The sequence below is a fragment of the Littorina saxatilis genome, linkage group LG7 (assembly GCF_037325665.1).
Source record: "Littorina saxatilis isolate snail1 linkage group LG7, US_GU_Lsax_2.0, whole genome shotgun sequence".
Lineage (NCBI taxonomy): Eukaryota > Metazoa > Mollusca > Gastropoda > Littorinimorpha > Littorinidae > Littorina > Littorina saxatilis.
Window position 1 is genome coordinate 58216639 of NC_090251.1, and position 18207 is coordinate 58234845.

The 18207-nt window shown below is 43.4% G+C and overlaps 1 protein-coding gene across 1 annotated transcript in view; it reads right to left on the reverse strand.

Moving 5' to 3' along the window:
- Positions 1 to 18207, reverse strand: part of LOC138971901 (uncharacterized) — a 41481-nt gene that overhangs the window by 21091 nt on the left and 2183 nt on the right. Inside the window, exons 3-4 of the mRNA XM_070344739.1 lie at positions 3016 to 3098; positions 2333 to 2553 (exon numbers count right to left, since the gene is read on the reverse strand). Coding sequence (XP_070200840.1) covers positions 2333 to 2553; positions 3016 to 3088 — 294 coding nt within the window. The 5' untranslated portion in view covers positions 3089 to 3098. The remainder of the gene's footprint in view (positions 1 to 2332; positions 2554 to 3015; positions 3099 to 18207) is intronic.

The following is an 18207-nucleotide window of genomic DNA, read 5'->3' on the forward strand; positions in this document are numbered from 1 at the left end:
GTGTGGTCATCGGCGAGGTAAAGTGCATACTAACCAGTATCCCTGGTTCGTCGCCATGACCTTTACGTTATGAGATAGAGGTCTTTTGTATGTGAGACATGGTACATCAGGTTTAGCCTCTTGACATGACGCCTAATACACCTCCTCGGGGCGTCACTAACTGACACAACACTGTGTATATGGTGTCAAAAGGGATTTCAAATGCCGAATCGCTTGGCGCTGTGACACCTTACAAGGCCTTTCGTCTGATGTATACATTCCTCACCTGACTAGATCTTCTTAAAAAAAGAGCACAAGATAACTTTAAGTTATTGTGGGTATTACAGCTGCTTGCTCACCGACCAAGTCACTCATTGATTCTGGAACCCACCAGGATGGTAGGGTCACTTCAACGACGAGCGCTTTATAAGCTGTCTCCACCTCTGGCGGCTGTGAGCAATTTTTGGGAAGTTGCAAAACATTTCCCAATCCACTCTGTAATGATATCTGTCCCTCTGTTCATTTGTCTTCTCTATCTTCTCTTTCAGCGCACCATACCCTGTAAGATGGTCTTGGAGAGCCCGCCTGTTCTTGTTACATGGCCACACAATCTCAGCTTCGTCTTCTTGACAGTGATCTTTGTAGTGATGCACGTGCTAAGTGATGGTTTTACAGACATTAAAATATATGACCTTGAAATTGTTTGACCTTGAAAACATGTGACCTTCAGTGTTGGTGAACGTTTTTATTCATGGCAAGTTTTAAGAAGATGAACACATTTCGTCATTTTATCTTCAAAAATAGTATAATCCTTTATCATTTGAATGAACATTTGACATTCATATGACCTTGAAATGCGATGAAGGTCAAGCGAAGTGCAACAGTAATCAAAGCCCACAACACATTTTATAAGCTTAAACCATTAGCTGTAACTGAACAAAATATATTGCTAAAACTATATCATCCTGCTCCGTTAACCAGTTTTAACGGTCCCCCAACAGACCAGCCATTCGGGTTATAGTGTCTGCTAATCATGTAACTGTTGTTATGCATATTAACTCCCGTTTTATCTCCCGGAAAACATAAATAAATACAGTTCTGCTAGTTTATAGCATGCAGTTTCGACTATTTTGCAGTCTGGAATCCATCTTGTCCGCCATCTTGAATACATCAAAATGCCCAAGGATGACAGAGTGTCATCCGTCGGATCTGTAATCTACAGACATCACAGAGTTCAAAACAGTCAAAACATTCTCCGAGGTATTTTTTGAGGGGTTAAGGTCAAAATCGGGAAATGACGACCTGACTAATATGCGAGTGGAATCGATCAAAGGTTCAGACAATGTTGGAGCAGATTTTCTCAGCCGAGTATGTGATTAAAACTGTGTTCATTCTCCAACAGACTAATGTACATACCTGGATTTCAATCTGTTATGTATACATAATATGTGTACAAGTAGCGTTTCAATGATTGAAAGAAATTAGGTAAATTTCTTCTGGTGTTGGGGGTAATGTTAGGAAACGCTGCCGTTGCTGAGCTTTGGTTCAGTTTTGTGTGTTGCATGTAGTTGACTTATTTGTACTTTGTGGGAAAGTACCGATATTATATTTTGTAAACACAATATTTATGCTTGGACGAGAATGCAGGTGAACTTTCTAGTCCTGTCAAAACAAGTTGTTTACCATGCTGTTTTAGTCGCGAGTTCGTGGCGTTCGTTCGGATTAAGTGTGTCGGCGCTTTTGATGTACGTCAGAGAGAATGTCGCTAGTTTAGTCCATGCACGGCTCGTATAATGTAGTTGTATCGTGTTCGGTCTGGAATATTCTCGAGATTGAGTATTTACTATATATGCCAGCGCGATTTGTATGTAAAAAAGCTTCTATTTGAGTTCTGCTACGTTGTGCAGTTGTATGTATTGAATGCTGAATAAATCCTCGAACTCAATTTGACGAGTTGTTTTCTGTTGCTGCGAAGACGGGCGACGTAGAATAAAAGAACACAACTATACGACATTTGAGAACTTGTGGCAATCTCAAGTGTCGTGTAACACAAAAGTATATTGTGAAGATAATGGGTGTGAAGGCGCAAAGCGCCTAGCTTGCTAGGGGTGCCCCCGGAAAATTTTGAAAAAAAAGACGCAAAATGGTGCATTCTGAGGATGATCATTACCAGTTTCAGGCAGCAGATTTTGTCACTGATTAATACCCCCCAAAATACACAATTTTGTAAAAAAAAAATTTGGCTGGGGGGGGGGGGGTTTCCAGAAATCCCAGAACCCCCCCCCCCCCCCCCCCTCGTCCGCCCCTGATCATCATCATCATCACCATATATCAGATCATTGTATCATGTTACCTCCACTTTTTCCAAGGCCTCTACAAACACGTTGATGACGTCTTTTGACGCGTGTTGCAGGTCCGCCAGACAGGCCACGGTGTGCACGTGTGACGTCACTGACAGCCACGTCACGTAATGACGTAGTAGTTTCTCGAGCTGCTCGCTGGTCCACACCTGGAGCTGGGACTGGGTGGAGGCGGGGAAGGTGAGGAGGGGGGTGTTGGCAAGGTCATGGCCGCCTGCAACACAATCAAACAAACGACATTGATCATCTAACAATTACGGTATTGTTGACATAAAAAGAACAGTTGCAGCAGCAACTTGCTTGCTAACTTGCTATTTCTGTTCCCAGTACTAGTAACTATTTAGGACATTATATATATGCTAAGAAACAGCAACTTGTTGAGTCTCGTGCTAGTGGTACAAGGGAAGCAACTGCATCTCTGTAGTCAGTACATTGTCGCTGATTGACCTCCCTTGGAATAACTTCCTGCACGTATACAAAACGTTGTAACAGAGACAGAGACAGACGGAGAGACAGACAGACAGAGAGACAGAGACAGACGGAGAGACAGACAGACAGAGAGACAGAGACAGACGGAGAGACAGACAGACAGAGAGACAGACAGAATGACGGACGGAAGGAAAGACACTGAGATTGACAAAAGACTTACGGACAGACAGACAGACAGACAACTCACCTGTCAGACAGAGTACCCCCGATGAAAGGAGCTCATCCCCGATGACCAGTAACGTCCCTGCCCGCGTGGTCATGTTGCTGCTGCTGTTACCATGGAGATAGAAATGTAACATTACTAATTGTGTCGTCACCATTCGTGCGCATTATTTTATAAGCCTTTATCCGAACACGAGTTGTTTGACTAAAGTTTAAAGTACAGGGTGACCCCACAAAAATGCCACCCACAAAAATGCTTTTAACTTCTACATATGTTGACCACATTGCTACATATCATAGTTTGGTCTACATTAACTTCTACATATATTGACCACATTGCTTCATATCATAGTTTGGTCTACATTAACTTCTACATATATTGACCACATTGCTTCATATCATAGTTTGGTCTACATTAACTTCTACATATATTGACCACATTGCTTCATATCATAGTTTGGTCTACATTAACTTAGGCCTATGCATGACCTGTCTACAAAGTGGTAAGTTTGTAGTTTAAATCGTCTGACTTTTGTGCGATTTCAAACAAAGTTTCCAAATTCGGGGTTCGACTCAACAGAACGCGTTTTGACATTGAGCGGTAGTCATACTTACCTAATTCAAATCCTTCAGACTTTTACCTTTTTGATTATTTGAATGTCTGAGTGTACAACAACACCCCCTTCCCCCACTTTGTTATAAAGTTACACTTGCGGAATGGCGCGCAAAATGTATCAATAACATGAACGCGTTCCGATCCCCCTTGAAAACTGCCCTGATCCTTCCTTTAGATTCTGTATTAAAGTCACTGACTGTCTAATGTTGGTCATGGTATACTAGGTCATTCGAATAGCCCCAGAGGGAATAATCTGGAGGGTTTAAATCGGGTTAGTTTGTCCGCCGCTCAATTTCAAACCTCGTACTGATGAATTGATCCCCGAAATGGGACACTTTTGTTAAAATGGTGCAAAAGTCAGACCATTCAATCTACACAATTGCCACTTTGAAAAATGGAATGCATAAGCTGAACTTAATGTACACTAAATATGAAGTTACTCAGTTACTCGGTCAACAGATGTAGAAGTTATTATATTATTTTTGTGGGTGGCATTGTTTTTTGGATCACACTGTAGAAAATGTCAGTCTGTTAGATTCAAACTGAGCAATTTACGAAAAGAAATACAGAGAGGTGTACTTGCCGGAAACACCAGGGTTTCTTTCAACAGCAGCAACAACAACAATAGTAATAACCCTCACGTTTCTCTCTAAAAAAGCGGACAAACACTCAAGTCCTTCATGGCAAAAAACCGTAGGACTTTTAATATCAATTTTACTACTACTAGTACCACTACCACAAGTACCACTACCACTAGTACCACTACCACAAGTACCACTACCACTAGTACCACCACTAGTACCACCACTAGTACCACCACTAGTACCACCACTAGTACCACCACTAGTACCACCACTAGTACCACCACTAGTACCACCACTAGTACCACCACTAGTACCACCACTAGTACCACCACTAGTACCACCACTAGTACCACCACTAGTACCACCACTAGTACCACCACTAGTACCACCACTAGTACCACCACTAGTACCACCACTAGTACCACCACTAGTACCACCACTAGTACCACCACTAGTACCACCACTAGTACCACCACTAGTACCACTAGTACCACCACTAGTACCACCACTAGTACCACGTTTCTCTCTGTCTTCTTCTGATTTGATAGAGTTGAATCGACAGCTTTGTTGTGTTTTTCTCCAAAAACCGATTAGGTAAACAACAAAGCAAATGAAATAAGCCACCAAGTCCTGTTTAAGGGGATGTGCGGGGGTGATTTTTGAGCTTTTGGGCAGATTTGGGCATTTAGACATTTTGACTGTTTGGAAAACTGTGGTCATTTTTCTTTCAATTTCTGCCGTTGATGTTGCATATACATGTTTTTTTTGTGCAATAAAAATAAATTCAATACACCAACCCTCGCCTGATTGCGTTCATTTGTCTTGAACTTGCCTTATTATTGCCGATTTTCAACACCTTGATCAGCAAATTTGAGCAGACGACAGGGCGAACACTGCATGACGTTGCTTGCTACATAGCCTCCCCTGTTTGCATGTGACCGTTGTTTCGTTATTTTCCGGACTACTTCGGCTCTAACGGAACATTTTCAATGTAGGTCAATCTACGCCAACTTCCTTATACGGAGAATATGACGTATGATGTGATCTTGATTCGTTCAACCGGGGTCACGTGGTACAACAATGGCGCTTGTTTACAAGCAGTGAAAGTACACGCTCCTGTGCAAAAATGGTTCGCACCAAGCCATCAACAACCAGAGGAGCCCCAAAATCTACGAAAAAGAGGACAGATCAAGTGAAGAATCAATGGAAGGCGAAGAAATCAGCGCAATCAGCTTCTGTGCTGCCTGACGTGGCAGAATTAGTGCCGGTTTTGGGGTCGTCTGCTAGTGCTACATTTTCCGCGTCGATTCCTTCGACTGAAAACATTCTCGGCACGAAGACAAGAAGTGAGTTCAAAAAAGAATCGTATGAGAGGTTTGTGTCCGGTGAAGTTGACACTAAGTCATCTGCTGCTACTGAAACCCTGGTAAAAACCCAGAGGGGTGTTGTAGACTTTGCCGAAGTAGACAGTATGGTTGCAAGTCTGTGCTGTCCACAGTGTAAAAACAAGTGCTTGTCTCTTTGCACAGACTCCAGACCAACAAGTGGCTTGGCAGTATTTGCCCAGGTGAACTGTTCTTCGTGCGAAGAGCCTGTGTATGAACAGTATCTTGTGACAAAATTTAAGGCCAAGACAAAAGTGTTCGACATGAACAGACAGGCAGTGTATTCCTCACTTGCTTGTGGACTGGGAGCCACCACATTCAGAAATTTCTGTGAAAACATGGATTTAGCTGGACTTCACCACAAGACCTTTCATAGTCATACTCATGCCAGCCAACTATTCACACAACTGGAGAAATTCCGGAAGCATGTGTTCAGTGACACTGTTGCATATGTTCGAGAAGTTCATGCAATATACTGTGGCACTACTCTTGGTGTCGACGACACCCTGAACATTATTGTGAGCTATGATGGCACCTGGCTTACTCGTGGACACTCTTCGCACATTGGAGTTGGGTGTGTTGTGGACTTACTTACTGGACTCTGTGTTGATGCCCATGTCATGTGTACCTACTGCCAGGTGTGGAGTCTACGGGGCAGAAGCTGTTTCAGGAAAAGCCAGAGGAGTATGCGGCCTGGCTCGTGGACCACTTGGACAAGTGTGAGGTGAACTATAAAGGTAAATTATATCTGTTTGCACAGACATATTTGAATAGAGTTTATTTCAAATTTAAGCAACTTACTCAAATAATATATAGCAAATTACAAGTAAATGTAATAGTGATGAGTGGATATTATTTTCCATGCATTCCAGTGAAACTGAAAACCAAAACCAAAGGCATGGATGATGGATTAAAAAAAAAAGCGTCATAAAGACAGATCATCAATTTATGATAATAATAATGAAAGTTGTAACACAGGGGTGTACCTTAACTTTTTTTGCTACCGGCCAGGGGGGCCGGTAAGTCAAAAATTGAACCGGCCCCCCCAAATCCCAACCGGCCCCCAACTTGCCGGGATTTCTTACAAGCGCCCCAGCGGCTCGTCGCTTGCTAACCACATACACAAAAGACGTACATTCATACTTATAATGCATACATGTGGATTTGCACTACTAATAACTACCACAAACACACAGAAAACTTGATGACTAAAATGCTATGTTTTAATATAATGATAATTAACCTTGTTTTAATAAAGAATTTAAAATAAAAGCTGCCACAAAGAAACAAGAAATCAAAACCACATTCACACCCTGTCACACAATCACACACTAAACCTCACTAAAAGTTACCCCCTTTATGTACCCCAACCACACAATTTACAAAGTAATTTACTATGGAACTTTACTTACCACATAAACACACACTACAAAAGAGTAAATCAGCATTTTTTTTTAATTTAAATTATGTTTTTTGTTGTATAAAACCAAGTATAAAAAACTGACTACAAACAAAACATTTTTCTAAGTTGCTTTCTTGTTTTGTTTCTTTATGTCTGTGTTATTAATATTACTGTAAAAGTTGCATACCAGCCAAATTTACCACAGCTTAAGTCATAAATAATCAAAAGCATTACATTTCATTTCTATTTCCTAATGAAAACAAACAGATGTTCAGATTTCCTGATCCTAGAATTGTTCACAGGTGATCTTTATGCTTTTGATTCAGCAGAGTTGCATCCCTTGTCCTATTGTTGAAGGTCTGTCTTTTCTTCTTTATATAGTGGATCTGGGTGTTTTTTTTTTACTTCCTTAGTTGAAGGGAAATAATTGACAGCAGTAGTACTGTCACTACTTGTACTAAGTTGGTCAGCAAAGCTGGTGTTAACATATTTGGGAAAACGGTCTCAATGAGTATCCCTGCAGTCAATGACATAATTATATACATTTCCCAGAAACTGGATCAGTGGTACATAGCAGGCACATCAAAGGAAAAATACAGAGGGCTAGGGGGAATATGTTTGCTCTGGATGGGCGGTCAGATCAAAGGCAGATGCATTGTAAAAGCTGGTTGGCCTTGAGACTTGGGTCAATGACCGGTACTTGCAACCTGAACACAGCTGCCTGTCGAGACACTGACCTTCTTACTCGGGGTCAATGACCGAGTTTTTATCTGAGAGGAAACTGTTTTACAACATGTGAAAGTCTCTGAAGGATTGGTGAGCGCAGGATAAGATCAGAGAGGGGGTGAAGTGAATAGCGCAAAGAGGGGGGACGGAGGGGGGGGTTAACTATTTTGACTGCTGATGCAATCGCCAGCGGCTCGTGGCACTGGAGGGGTGATGACACGGTCAAGTGAGGCGGAGGGGGGTAGCTGTCTAGCCAATGTGTCTGACATTGATTGGTGGTAGTCCTGAGGGGGGGATGAGTGGGCAGTAGAGAAGTGACAGATTTTGAGATCGCCCGCAGAGATATTTGTTCGCGGGCCGTTCCGATTGACTACGTTGCCTGACGACTTTGTACTTCAGCAAAATTTGAACTCGCCCGGCGGGCGAGCGGGCGAGCGGGCGAGCGCCAAAACTCACCCCTGGTAACACATGCGTAAAAATCCAATTTGTATCTTGAATAGTTCAGGGCATGGGGGAGTGCATGTGTGTGATGAAAATAATAAGAAAACACACACAGATAGATAGACAGACAGAGAGAGAGAGAGAGAGCTGTATAGACTACAGCATCAAGAGAGATTCACAAGTCTTCAGAATCAACGGGCTTCCCAGAACTGAGGGAGCTAGAATAGTGGTCAGGGGATGGCAAATAGTACATGTATGTGTGGCACAATACAAGTGTATTTAAAAACGTTCAAATGGTATCAATTAATGCATTATGCTTAACGTTTACAATCTAACAATGTTCAGTGCACCTATACCTGCTGCTAGAAATTTAATATTCAGTAATTTGGTAATTCCATGTTTATTTCATTTTTTTCCGCATTAATTATAATTGAAGTATTAGCTGGACAATGACTGTGAATAACACATGCGCGCACACACACACACACACACTTAAAAAATACTCTGTTTGCAAATTACATTTCTTATTTTGTTCTTGTTTGCAGGCTCATCAGGGATGATGGAGGTGGAAGCAGCCCGTGTCATATGGCGTCGATCGGTGAACACCAACAAGCTTCGCTACACAACACTACTGTCGGACGGTGACTCCAAGACTTTTACATAGCTCAACGACATCAAGCCCTATGGTGAGGATATTCACATTGACAAGGAAGAGTGTGCGAACCATGTGAGTAAACGACTTGGTACAGCTCTTAGAGAGTTCAACTTTGGACCTGCTGCTGCTGCCGACTCTGCCCAGTTCTTCGGATTCTAGACTGGACATCACATGAAGAGGCTTGGAGCAGCCAGGATGCACAAGAGGGTGCGGAACAGTCTGAAGGCTGTGAGAGACAAGCAAAGTAAAAGGAGAGACAAAGTGCGGGCAGCCAAGTCAGAGAGACTGGAAGAACTTGTTCAGCTGGAAGGTGGCCCTGCATATGCTGCAGGCATGTTCTAAGTTTTGACTAAATGTTTTAACTTAGACGGGGAATCGAGATGAGGGTCATGGTGTATGTGTGTGTGTATAAAGTGATTCCGAGGAAACTACTGGACCAATCTTGACAAAACTTAACATGAGAGTTCCTGAGTGTGATATTCCCAGATGTTTTTTTCCATTTTTTGGAAAGATGTCTTTGATGACGTCATATCCGGATTTTTTTAGGCAGTTGAGGCAGCGCTGTATCACCCCTAATTTTTCAACCAAATTGATTGCAATTTTGGTAAAGCAATCTTCGACGAAGTCCGGACTATGGTATTGCATTTCAGCTCAAAATCTTAAAAATAAATTAATGAGTTTGCTTGTTAAAGTTGTCATTAAAATCTAATTTTTAGTAACAAATTAAACCTTGACTGCATTGCATTCCTCATTTTTTCCTGAATTCAAAAATATATAATAAGTTATGTTCACTCTAACAATGTGCTCAGAATTACAGAAAATAGGTTTAGTAAGTACTATAGAGTCTCATGCTTTGCGGAGACGAGCGTGATCCGTCTCGGTATTGTTAGCCGAGACTATCTAAATGTATCTCGTAGTCTTGGCAATGACTGGTTTGTGGTGTTGATCTTTAAGTTTCATACCGATTGACTGAATGTTTTTATATCGCTTCACGCGACTTGTCATTGTTATTGTGGCTAACATTATTCTCATATATATTGTGGTTATTGTACGCATATATATGTGCAATTGATGACTTGGGTACGTTTCGTAATTTGGAGCTAGCTTGTGTGTGTGAATGTGTGTGAATGTTAGCGAGTGAGCAAGCTTTTTTTGGTGTGCATGCTGTAATTGGGAGTGTGTGTATATGCATTGTTTGTAACTCGGGACAAACAATTTTCCTAGTGTACTGCACATGTTTGAAATAACTTATGTTTTATGTCTTCCCTAACTTTTAAACTGTGTCTTTTAGGTGTGAAAAACGTTCCTCAGTGTGGAATTTGGTGATATATGTATGTATTTTGAGTTTAATTACAACTATCAATGGTTTCAAAACAAATTGTGTGCGTTTTTGCCTTTTTCTCAGTTTGCATGTTTTGACATTTGGGAACAAAATGATTTCAAATCTACTGGTTAGATTTCTGTGAAATTCTGCATACTTGTACTTTTACATACTATCTACAGAGTTACTATTTGAATAATGAATCGGAAAAGAAATGTTGGCTTTACGAATTTTTTAATATTAAATTTTACGCAAAATTTCAACATTATGATAAAAAAATTTTTTTTTAAATAACTGTAATACTCAAAGAAAAAAGCAATAGTAAATCTGTAGATATGATCTAAATCTATATTTATGCAAAATATTGGACAGAAATCGAGCATTTGGATATGGAAAAAACGGTTCCTAAAATCCAATATGGCTGCTGTTTACTTTCCTGTTTCTATAGCAACGACATACACAATTAACAAACACGTTAACGTTTTTTAATTCAGAGACCATCAGTATTATAACAAAAGCGACACAAACAGTGCTGATCATCATATATGGAAAATAGCGATTTGGCCCTCACATGGCCTTAAAGCAAGTCAGCAAACAAGTCGCCTGATCATTGCCAGACAAGTCGCCTGATCATTGCCAGACAAGTCGCCTGATCATTGCCAGACAAGTCGCCTGATCATTGCCAGACAAAAGGCGTTCACACCTGTATAATGATATGTAATGATCGTCAACAAAAACATGGGCATTGGATACCTGAGCACGAAACAGCTCTATCCCAGGTGACAATACAGGCAGGGAGCGGAACAACACAGACTGGCGGTCATTATTCACGCTAATTGCCGATTGATGCACGGAGACTAAGTATCGCTTGCTCTTGAAGTGTGACAACAGGTGGACGTCCCTGTGTACAGGTATGAAAATTGTCACTGGTATTTGAAACACTGATGTGTATGTACCTGGGATGGCAACTGTCACCTGTATTTGAAAGTTATACCCGAGTAATGACATTCTCGCGTTGCTGACCATGATTGCTGACCATAATTGGAGGAGGATGTTGTTGAAAAGAGATGGCTGGCGGTGTCTGGTCATTACGCTGTGTGTCCTCACCCCACAGTTGTCAGTTCTTACACAACCAGAGTCCATTGTCATTCTCGTCGTAAACATGCCTTTACACCTTACACAACCAGAGTCCATTGTCATTCTCGTCGTAAACATGCCTTTACACCTTACACAACCACAGTCCATTGTCATTCTCGTCGTAAACATGCCTTTACACCTTACACAACCAGAGTCCATTGTCATTCTCGTCGTAAACATGCCTTTACACCTTACACAACCAGAGTCCATTGTCATTCTCGTCGTAAACATGCCTTTACACCTTACACAACCAGAGTCCATTGTCATTCTCGTCGTAAACATGCCTTTACACCTTACACAACCAGAGTCCATTGTCATTCTCGTCGTAAACATGCCTTTACACCTTACACAACCAGAGTCCATTGTCATTCTCGTCGTAAACATGCCTTTACACGTTACAGAATCGCTCTTATTGTTGCTATTCCTGCTTTGTGATGTCAGTTCCACATCCAAACAACATCTCTTTGGGGATGGGAAGCTCAGTTTGTAGATCACTGGACTTGCTAGTGGTCCTAGGATCACTGGACTTGCTAGTGGTCCTAGGATCACTGGACTTGCTAGTGGTCCTAGGATCACTGGACTTGCTAGTGGTCCTAGGATCACTGGACTTGCTAGTGGTCCTAGGATCGCTGGACTTGCTAGTGGTCCTAGGATCACTGGACTTGCTAGTGGTCCTAGGATCACTGGACTTGCTAGTGGTCCTAGGATCACTGGACTTGCTAGTGGTCCTAGGATCGCTGGACTTGCTAGTGGTCCTAGGATCGCTGGACTTGCTAGTGGTCCTAGGATCACTGGACTTGCTAGTGGTCCTAGGATCACTGGACTTGCTAGTGGTCCTAGGATCACTGGACTTGCTAGTGGTCCTAGGATCACTGGACTTGCTAGTGGTCCTAGGATCACTGGACTTGCTAGTGGTCCTAGGATCACTGGACTTGCTAGTGGTCCTAGGATCACTGGACTTGCTAGTGGTCCTGGGATCACTGGACTTGCTAGTGGTCCTAGGATCACAGGTTGGAATCCCGGCCGGGACGGACACGAGTCAACATAATGAGCAGACTCAGAGACGGTATCCGTGTTCCACTCTCGTGTCACCACTGTAGCACGTAAAAGACCTCGGTCATTCTGCCATAAGTGCAGGTGGCTGATAACACCTAAACACGCACACACCTGGGTAGCGCCACTCTGTTGCTGCTAGCTTTCCACTGGGAGGAAGCGACCCGACTTTCCCAGCATTGGGATAACAAAGTAAATGAAATGAAATATAACACAGCAGTTAGGTATTCTGTTGCGTGGTGTCATAACTACTATGCCACAAACAGATCGCACAGCTACTTTCACTCATAGTGATTATCAGGTCTGCTGTTGTGAAATGTCACTTTAACTCATAGTGTTAATGACCCATGCTCTCTCTAGCATGATCAGAGGACGCATCAAACGTGACGTCACGGTGTTATGATCACTTCAAAGCGCCAGATTATATGACCATCGTGCTCTGATATAGCTCAGTTGGTAGCGCGCTGGATTTGTATTCAGTTGGCCGCTGTCAGCGTGAGTTAGATCCCAGGTTCGGCGGAAATTTATTTCAGAGTCAACTTTGTGTGCAGACTCTCTTCGGTGTCCGAACTCCCCCCCGTGTACACTACATTGGGTGTGCACGTTAAAGATTCCACGATTGACAAAAGGGTCTTTCCTGGCAAAATTGCTTAGGCACAGTTAATAATTGTCTACCTATACCCGTGTGACTTGGAATAATAGGCCGTGAAAGGTAAATATGCGCCGAAATGGCTGCAATTACTGGCCGTATAAAATTTCATCTCACACGGCATCACTGCAGAGCGCCTAGAACTGTACCCACGGAATATGCGCGATATAAGCCTCATTGATTGATTGATTGATTGATCACTCATGCGGCACTCGTCTCAAGCATGAACGACAACCCGAGCATAACCCATGTTTCAGTGTGTCGCCACAAGCATGTAAACGTTCATTCGTCAGAACACCCATCCTTCTTTAAGCCCCAACGCCTCCTCCTCCCATGATTGAAACACGTCAATGTCAAATGTTTGGTCAGTTTCGCTTTCAACCCAAAAAGGCTTCAAAGCAATGTCAGTAGATACAATTCACATTACTAGCACACTTAAACGCTAATCCAGCTACTATCTCACGCACACACAATTTCATTCACACCTACACACACACCTACACATTCACACACACATTTACACACACACACACACACACACGCACCCACACCCACCAATCACACGGTCGCAAAAAACCTGTTACATATTTGGTTTTGGGCGTCATCAGACAAGGAGTATTTATTCCACTAACAATTCAACAATAAAAAACTCATACTTAAACAGAATAACAAATACCGATATATGATATGAAGTCGATTATACTCCTCTCCTCCCGCTTCAATCACATCAGCATTCAAAACAAACAAATTAACAAGATTAAAAAAAAACCACGGCGACATTACAATTCTAACATACAACTCCTTGTGTATACAAAGCAATTAGAGGGTCCTTCGGACCACATTCTCAAAGCCAGCGCAGCCAACGATCATGATTGATCGTAAAAGGAAGAAAACACTTCAACCATTATATCATAGAGTCCAATGATCATGTGATAACAAAGAACGCACAAATAAAAACGAAATGAAAAGAAACCACAGGGCAAGTACATTAAAAACAAAAGGCATGTACGGAATTTAATACACATGAATAGTAACCACTTGGGGGAAAATTAACACGGCGGAGAAAAAGGGGGATGGGGGTGGGTTTGTTTATTATCGCTGCTGCTCGGTGCTGTGGCTGCTGCCGCCGCTGTGTGTGGTTATCCCTGCACTGACCAATTCCGTTTCCCTCCACGCTACCTGGCATCTTCTCTTTCACACACACACACTCACACCCACAGGCCACACCCACATTCTTATTGTAACTTACCCCCTCCTTCCCGACCTCCACCCCCCACTCGCTTCCTACGTTTAAACTAGCTTATACCTTGCAGGGATAATCTGCACTTAAACGCTAATCCAGCTACTATCTCACGCACACACAATTTCATTCACACCTACACACACACCTACACATTCACACACACATTTACACACACACACACACACACACGCACCCACACCCACCAATCACACGGTCGCAAAAAACCTGTTACATATTTGGTTTTGGGCGTCATCAGACAAGGAGTATTTATTCCACTAACAATTCAACAATAAAAAACTCATACTTAAACAGAATAACAAATACCGATATATGATATGAAGTCGATTATACTCCTCTCCTCCCAAACCTCCCAAAACCTAGGATGACTGCAAGCCTTCATTCTCTCTCTCTCTCTCTCTCTCTCTCTCTCTCTCTCTCTCTCTCTCTCTCTCTCTCAGTCTCTCTCTCTCTCTCTCTCTCTCTCTCTCTCTCTCTCTCTCTCTCCTCTCAAGGTAGTGTTGCTAAGCACTGCACTCTATAATAATCTACAATAGGCTTTGGTAATTGGTCAACATAGGCGAGGTAAGCTGAACTTTTCCAGTCTCCCATCATTTTTATCACCTCCCCCGGCACACCCCGTGACAAAGCCCATGTTGCACCTCCCCTGCGAAAGGAGTGACTGGAGAAATTCCCCTCTTCCCCGGCGACTGCTGATTTCAATCGCTTATCAAAACATTCTCCACTGATGGGGAACGCCGGGGAATGAGCTGGGGCTGGTGTTGTTTGGTGGAATGCCAGACACATGGCTTTCACCGGACAAAGGGGGTGGGGGTGTATAGTTGGCAACATCACCTCAAATTCCCGCTCTTGAAATTGAATAGTCTTTGACCAACACACTTTAATTGTCATCGACCTATCCCCGTTGATGACAAAGGCTGTCCTTGAAAAACGTTTATCGATATGAAATAGATTGGACTTCCTAAAAAGCCCGAAAAACATGACAACACACGCAGCCCAGAAAACACAGTCGTCCCTTTTCCCAAAGTTCACTTTGTTGCGGATTTTCATCAACAGTTCTGGAGTCACTGGTGTTTTCCTGGCAACAGTTGTTCCTTTTATCCTATCAATACCGCGCAAGGTTGTCTTGAGATGGAAACTGTCTTTGGCTGGGTTTTCTAACCCAGCTTCCAGATGCATGATCCTAATGATGTTCAGGTATTGTTTCACCGAATTTGCTTTAAGGCGTCTCGCAAGATAAGCTGCGTATTTCGCAAGGGTCTCTTCCGTTGCTGGCACGGGTGGAATGCACATTTGCCGACAGAAATTGTAATAAGACACTCTATGTGAGCGATAAGTCCGCTTTGTACTCTCAGCAAAAGTGGCCGCTCTGTATTCCGCCACTTCGGCCGTAAGGTCATGGTCTAATTGAGCCGCGCCTGCAACATCAAAGAGGTTTTGGTAGACATGTGATCCCCCATGCGGGCCATGCAGTATGTGCGACCATGATGCCACCGACTAAGCAATAAATCGAGAGTTGCTACCTTCCCAGGCTCGTGTAGCCTGGAAATTGTGTCTGGTAACGAATTGAGTAATCCTGGAATGTGAATTGCTCTCAACTCAAAGTTGTAACGTACACTTTGCCAACACACTGCTCTCAGAAGTTGGTTTATATAGGCATTCTTTGAACGACCTCGATTTATGATTGCTTTAGCAACTGAGCTGTCGGTGTGCATCACGACCTTACGATTGGCCCACATGGGCGCCCATGTTTGGACTGCATCCACAATAGCACAAACTTCTTTATAATTTATATGCATATCGGCAACTGCCGGCCAATCGATACTAAAAATACTATATCGCCAATCTCCCTCACAAAAACTTCCTGCCGCTGTACGGCACGCGTCCACATGAACATGTACATCACTACTGTCCCTGTAAAAAATTCTGCCATTGAACATGTACATATATGAAAGCCACCACTTCAAATCCCGACGAAATTCGACTCCAAGTATGGCTTTATGCTTTGCCTGATTTAATCGGTTCATAGTGTCCAAGATTCTCCGGAGAAAAAAGCGCCCTCCCCGGATAACTTGTGCTGCCCAATTTAAAGAGCCTGCAAGGCTCTGCAGTTGTTTCAAGGAAGCCCGTTTCCTCTTCTGAAATTGCTGCAATTTGTTGTGCAGTTTGTCTAACTTTTCTTTATTCAGGGACAGTGTACAATCGACCGTATCGATGTCAACCCCAAGAAAAGTCACATGCTGTGTAGGACCAATAACTTTTTTCCAACTCACGTTTAGACCCAGGGAACGAATCAAGTGTATGAGACACAAAAGTGCCTCATTGCAAGCATCATATGATTCAAATGCCAAGAAAAAATCGTCAATGTAACACAAGATACCTTCATACCCTTTCCTTTTCATCATGCGCGTTATGGCCTGTGAGATTCGACTGAAATGGCTTGGTCCACATTTTGATCCAAATGGTAAACGCGTATCAAAGAGAATGGTTTCCGTGTCATTGCCCTCAAATGTCCAAGCAAGGCCGGCTGCTTTGTAGCAGTCTGGGTGAATTGGTACCGACCTGTATGCTGCTTGCAAATCTACCTTGGCACAAAAATACCCAGGTTTGGCAATTTTGCAGGCATCATCAATCGTTTGATACCTTACTGAATGATGTTCCACATAATCGTTCATCGCTGAACCACACGGTCGGCTACCGTCATGGATCAATCTGACGTCATCTGACCCTTCTTTGGGTATGGCCGCCAGAGGACTGATGATAGCCGGTGGCGCGCTGGCTACAACATAGTGACCTTGGTTAATCTGCCTGAGCAACTCTGTTTCTACCCGGCATTTCAATTCTGCGGAAGTTGCAGATTTGTGATTTGGACACCTGGCTTGTTTCACATCACTACTTTCTGACGTAATGCGGAAACCATTTTTAATGCCATTCAGCAGAAAGGTCCTGTCGGGATCCTCAATAAGTTCGTCTTGCCAGTTACTTATTGCTGAAGAAATTGATTGGTAATTACCAAGGAAAGGACAGTTGAAGGGGTCTTGTGCTACAAACGGGGCCTGTTCGAAAGGGTTTGTGAGTTGGATAAAAGCATTTGGTCCTACCTGATCGGTTGGCTGCTCGCTGTCCTAATCTTTGTGGCCTGGCTCTGCCTGATGGTTGACTTGCGCGTGTGGCTTAGAACACACCAGACACACATGCTCGTAATTACACCGAGCTCCAAACGAACACTTCCCGTTGTTGTACTGAAGGCAGATGTCCTTTCCACCAGGGCCTTTTTTCTTGTCACGGTTGTCTGTATGGCGGCTGGTCTTCGTCGCTACGGTGACAGGCTTCTCTTTCAGGAGCGTTGTTGACAGGTGTTGACTGTCGCTGCCCCACCGGAAGGATGCTGCCGCTTGTTGTTGTCGGTACTCGTTGTCGTATACCAACACGCTTGTCCAGGTAAAGCGACAAGCCAGCTCTCCCACCTTAGCTGTATAGGACAGGTAGTCCTTTATTCCTGTGCCATTAAGGCGACCCTCATCCAATAGCCTGGCCATGATCCTGGCGTTGGCGGACATCCACTGCGCTGGTGACACCTCCCGCAGCTTCGTTTTTGTCCCTGTCTTGAGGTACAGGGACGTGCCAGGGATGAGGGCCACCTCTTCCACGTTTTCCGTGGCAGGCAAAAAATCCACGATGATGTGGGCTTTCTCACCTTGTGGCCTTTTTGTTGAAAGGTAGACCTGTGGGTCCAGGTCGACCCTTTCGGAAACCTTGTGTTCTGTATCCTGGAGAACTGATGGCGTCCCCAGCAAATCATGCATCAGCATGCTGGGCGACCGCTCTGCTGATACACCTTGGGGCACAACTGGAGAAGTCACTGACATGGGTCCCCCACCATTTTCTGCCTGCAACAGTCCTACAGCCCTGCGAAGGGCAGAGGCATCTCCTCTTTTTAGAGACAAAGCGTCAATGTCGGTCTCCCGTAATCCCATCATTGACGTC